This window comes from Loa loa, assembly GCF_000183805.2.
Source record: "Loa loa unplaced genomic scaffold supercont3.581, whole genome shotgun sequence".
Taxonomy (NCBI): domain Eukaryota; kingdom Metazoa; phylum Nematoda; class Chromadorea; order Rhabditida; family Onchocercidae; genus Loa; species Loa loa.
The window spans coordinates 1-5,668 of NW_018108761.1; the positions used below are offsets into that span (position 1 = coordinate 1).

Here is a 5,668-nt window from a genome sequence, read left to right on the forward strand (position 1 = left end):
TTTCCTAGCAATTTTTTTTTTTTTTCAAATATTTCAAAATAAATAATATGGGAATAGTAGGAAATGAATTCCTGTTCATATATTTTTCATTTTAATCTATCAATTTTTCAATCGCTTCTCCTTTTTTTTTCCAATTTCTTTAAAAGTTTTTTTTTTTTTTTTAATTATCAATTTTATTTGTATTACATTCACTATCTTCACCATGGATAACATTCATATAATATAATGCATTAAAAATGTTGTAAATAGTAAAGGTGAAAAAAATTTGTGTCAAATAATCCAAACGTTGATAAAGTCGTATCATTTGTCGTTCTTTTTTTTTTTTGCGCAAAAATTTTCACGCTCAAATTCATTTTCAAATGTCGTTTTTTCCTAAAATTTAAAAAAGAAAAAATTTCAAATACCGTTTTTCCTGAAATTTATAAAAAAAAAAATTTCTTCGTTTTTTTTTTTAATTGAAAAAACTTTTATATTATTTATTGCAAATTATTGCATATCAATCGTTTATAATTTATATTTAAAAAAAAAAATGAAAAATAAAAATAAATAAAAAAATAAGGGAAGAAAAGAAGTAACACCAAAATAATAAACAACAATAATTTTTCGTCTAATTCCAAAATGTTACATTTTTCATAAAATGATAATGAATATTTTGCTAATCATATTTAACATATTATTAAAAATTTATTCTTTTAATTGTAATTTATTTATTCCAGCTAATCAATTCATTAATTTTTAATTTTTATCAAAATGAAAATATTACTTTATTGTGTTTTTTAATAATTTTAATATTATTTATTTTTACAATTACATGTTATTATACATCAATTGTTTATGATTTATATTATAAAATTGTAATAAAATAATAACATTAATAATTTTTCACTGATTTCTAAATATTATTTTTTATCATAAAATTATGTATAATATATTAGAAATTAATTCCTTTAATTGTGCTTCATTTACTTTAACTAATTAATTAATTAATCGTAAAAATTTTATGGCTAAATAATTTTTCAAATAATAAAAAAAAAAAAAGAAATTTACAATTGCTCTTATAAGAGCTAATCCGACAACCGATTCAAATAATAACAAATACGGTGAATATTTTCATTGGTGGAAGCCATATATCTAATTGTGTAATAAAATTTATATGAATATATTCTTCGCCACTTTTCATTTGTACCAATGCTAAAAGTATATTAAAAGAAAAGAAAAAGAAAATGCAAGAATTATTAAATAAATAAATAAATTTGATGATTTTAATTTTTTTTAAAAAATTTCATAATAAAATTTTATTTTAAATTTATTAAAATCAAAAAATGAAATTTTTAACTTTTGAAAAAAAGGAAATAACGAGTAATTTCAGAAATTTTATTTTATTTTCAAAAAAATTTTTCTAATTTACTTTTTCTTTCTTTCTTTTTTTTGGTGAATTTTGGAAATGCAAAAAAAATGGAATTAACTAACAGAAATTGGTGTGATAATTCGTACTTCCTGATAATTATACGGTACAAAATGGTGTAATCCAAGTGATAAACATCATCAATGAATTTAGTATATATTTTTCCGTGATAAATCGTGCATCAGTTCGTTTTAATTTGAATAAAACACGAAGATATGATAATGGTACTGAAAATTTTAAATTTAATTTAATTTACGAAAATTTCGAAGTTTTAATTTTTTTCTCGCAATAATTTTAATTCCTAATTGAAATTATACAATCAAACTAACTATGATTAATTTGATGATATGTGAAATTGTTGAAAAACGGTTACAAGCATATAACGAATGGAAGAAATCATAAATTTAATTTAAAAAATAAATTGATAAATTTACTTTTCAAAATTGCATGCTACACGTACGTTTGCGTGTGATAGCAAAATAGCTTGCAAATGGTTTGCAATTTTATGGTAATATCATAAATATTTCATTATAACTTTTATGCTTATCACATTGATAACATGTTTGCCACGTGATTTTGTTCAAATTTAAAGTGTAATGAAATAAATAATGAATATTTGAATGAAATGAAATTGAATATTTACATAATCTTCCATCCACAACACAATGATGCGTATGTACGGATACAAGGTTAAAATCAGGTGACGGATTTGGTGACATCAAATTTATTGGATTTGTTGGAAGCCAGAAAAATCGAACACTTGATGGTATATGCGAAACTTGGAAATGTATATCTATATTTTTTTATTCAAATTTAAATTATTATTTCAAGACTAAACAATTAACGCTTGAATTTAGAAAAAAGAAAAAATTTCGGAGATTAAAATCATTAAAAAAAAAAAAAATCGAAAAAAAATTGAGAAAGGAAAAGTTGATATCTTTGGAATTTCTCAAGAGTTTATAAAAAATTTAATGTCTAGAAAATTTTTTGATTTTTAACTATTCACAGAAATAAGGTTCGAACAAAAATGGAATTAAAATTAATTTATTGCACTTAGCATATCACGTAAATTTACTCGTTTAACCTATGCTGTTCCTTCTTTCCGCACGTGAGTTGACAAACGTGAGCTAACTAACGTGAGCTAATCATAACTTAACATTGTTGTTCATCATGTGGGAATCGGCAAAAAAACCATATAGCAAGATGGTTGTAGTGTTATTCTAGATGAAGGATGAGAGTTAGATAAAGTTAGCAAAAAAAGCAAGAGTTAATTAATTAAGAAATTAAATGGTATTATAAATTTGATAGGAAAAAAAAAGAATTCACAAATTTCATAAACAATTTCGAAAATCAAAAATATTCGATGACGAATTTTTCCATTGTTAAATATTTTATGTAATATTATTTATTTATTCATTTATTTATCTATTTATTTATTTTTGTATATCATCTTATTGTATAAACAACTAAACCATTTGGGTTTATTAACATCCGGAAATTTGGAAATGAAATGTAATGGAAATGTGAACGTTTTGAATTAACAAAATACGGATCAGGTTTCCATATTTGATCCAGAATTTGTCTTTCTCGAATTCGTATCCATTTTGTATAATTGTTCATTAAACGTGAATCAATTCAACTCATTTACATTTCAAAATCTTTAAAAGAAAAAAATAAAAACAAAACTTTAATTGAAATTTTTGAAATTCTAAAATAATTTTTATTTTTTCAACGTAAAAAATTTCACTCACCAATTGAATAATCCATATTTCGTGAATCGAAATTAGCTAAATGAATAATTTCCAATGCAAAACTAACATCAACCGGTAAATCAAAAACGAAAAAAAGCTTTTTTTTTAAAAAAAAACTCTTTTTTTACTTTAACATCATTCAATATAAGCAATGTTGTAATTCTATAATTCATATTTTTAAAAATTCCAATTTAATGCAAAATTAAATTTTGGAAAGAAAAAAAACCAACCTGAAAATGCAGTAGGTACAGTGTTATTGTCGTAGTTTACGGTACATAAAACCGGAAAAATACAACTACCTCCATAATGACTTAAATGTAGTGATTTTTTCTTAGTTGCAGAAATTATCCGAAATTTATAAATAATTTTGAAATTAGCCTTTTTTTCTTCTTAAAATAATTTAGTCATAGCGAAAATTGTCATCTTAATTAAGTATTATGCTGTACTTAATCAAGGTGATAATTTTCACTGTGACTATATTGTCTCCAAATTATCTTTATAATTTAAAAATGGAAAAAAAAAACCCACATCTTCAATCATTTTAGCTTTTTTATTTCAATTTATTTTTTTTTTCAATTCACAATCATTCAAACTATAAACTAATTTACAATGATGGCTACGGCGACATTTGCGCTTTGCTAAAACGATTATAATTATAGGCGGAATTGGAATTTTGTTATGTTGTAAATGTTTTATATTGTTTCCAATTTCAATTTAAAATGGAATTTAACTATAATTTCAATAAATACTAATTTATATAAATCTAAAGATATTCAATCCTTTGTCGAAAAATTTTAAAAAGATCGTAAATCTAAAGGTTTTAATAAAGTGACGTTGCAATTTCAATCAAATTACCTGTCGCAAATTTTTGCACAATCATCCAAATTGCTGAAATTTGTCATCAAATTTAGGATTACTAATTTTTTTTCATCATTTATATTAACATCTGGCTTATTCACCAGGATATTAGCAGAATACATAGTAGCGGGATGTGTAACAACAACAACAACTTTCGTACTTTTATCTCAAAATAAGAATACATTTACATTTTAATAAACATTAATTGATATGTTAATTCAAAAATTATTTACTTTAAAATCAAATGATTTGAATGAAAAACAAAAATTTGACGAAATTTTAAAATAACATTACTCATTATCCATTAAATATTTTTTGTTTTAATTTTAATTTTGCCAATTTTTTTTTAAAATTTATAGCCCTTTACGTCATTTGCGTCATTTACATCGTTTACGTCATCTTCAACTACATCTTGCTCTTGAATATTTAATATAAAAAAAAGCTTTACTATTTACGAGACGAAACAATGCGAATACAACCATTAATAGATATGATTAATTTCAATTTTCATTTTTTTTTTTTTTGAAAAATAAATTAACTATATAAATCACTCCCTTTGTATAAATGATTTATAAAATGTACAAATGACTTTTAATTGATATAAATAACTCGGAAAAATTTATATCCATTATTGCTCTCATCAATAATGGTTTCTTTTGAAACAATCGATGCTAATGAATTAAACTCTTCCACATCACTAACCAAATCTATCCATCATTTATCACTTTCATCTACGATATATTTGATTTCCTTATCAATAATATTATCACTAAATGACTAATAAATGGAAACAGAAACAATGAAGAATTCATAATTCAAAACTTATTCATTTTAATGACAAATATCGTTATTAGTAATAGTTACCATTTCATATTTCCAATTATCCAAAATAATCTAAATCACATATCATTTTTCATCCATATTTTGCTAATATTGTCATCTTAGTTGTCGAAAAAAAAAAAAAAAAAAGAAAAAAGAAAAAAAAAAAAATAAATTAATAAAATAAAAATAAAAAACAGACTTCTTTTGAAAAATGATTTCTTTTTTTATTATCCTTTTTCTTTTTTCATTTACCAGAAATATAATTCACTTTGTTTTAATTCTCATTATATGCCAATATAAATATATGCAAAAGAAGAAGACGAAGAAAAAGGAAAATGCACATTATTGTAATTTTATTAATTTAAACAGAAAAGAAAAAAGAAAGAAATTGTTTTATTGGTATGACAAAATCTTGTTTTCTTACCCTACCCAATTATTATTGTAATCATACAGTCCTTTTAATTGATCCATCTTTCTTTTTTTTTCCATCGTTCATTCCTCTTTCTTCTTGTGGTTTTCAAAAACTATAACCAAACCAGATTTCCACTTATTTTTCGTCTTTGTTTTCTTTTTTATTTTCAATAAATTACGTATAAGTAATAATTATTATTATTATATTTTTCTATTTCTTTTTCTTTTTTTTAGGAGAACTGGGAGCTTAGTTTGGAAAAGAAAAGTGTTTTTCGTGAATTTAATGCAAAAATTCTAAAAAGTCTTCCATTAATCATTTATTAATCGCTTTCTAATAGTAATAATCACTACTAGTAATCATTGTTGTTTTATTATTATTATTACTATTAATAATTAACAATAACGACAGTAATAATAATAA

General features: G+C 22.2%; 2 protein-coding genes across 2 annotated transcripts; both read right to left on the bottom strand.

Moving 5' to 3' along the window:
* Nucleotides 1-1,504: 1,504 nt before the first annotated feature.
* LOAG_12104 (hypothetical protein) lies at nt 1,505-2,183 on the bottom strand (the record flags this gene model as incomplete). The annotated part of the gene is made up of 2 exons (XM_003147618.1): nt 1,505-1,632; nt 2,049-2,183. Coding segments are annotated over 2 exons (263 nt in total), but the record flags the coding sequence as incomplete, so codon positions are not given.
* An 862-nt stretch (nt 2,184-3,045) lies between these two features.
* On the bottom strand, nt 3,046-5,307 carry LOAG_12105 (hypothetical protein; the record flags this gene model as incomplete). The annotated part of the gene is made up of 5 exons (XM_003147619.1): nt 3,046-3,063; nt 3,285-3,318; nt 4,012-4,180; nt 4,740-4,783; nt 5,261-5,307. The coding sequence occupies 5 exons, from the start codon at nt 5,305-5,307 to the stop codon at nt 3,046-3,048; spliced, it is 312 nt and encodes a 103-aa protein (XP_003147667.1).
* Between the last annotated feature and the right edge of the window lie 361 nt (nt 5,308-5,668).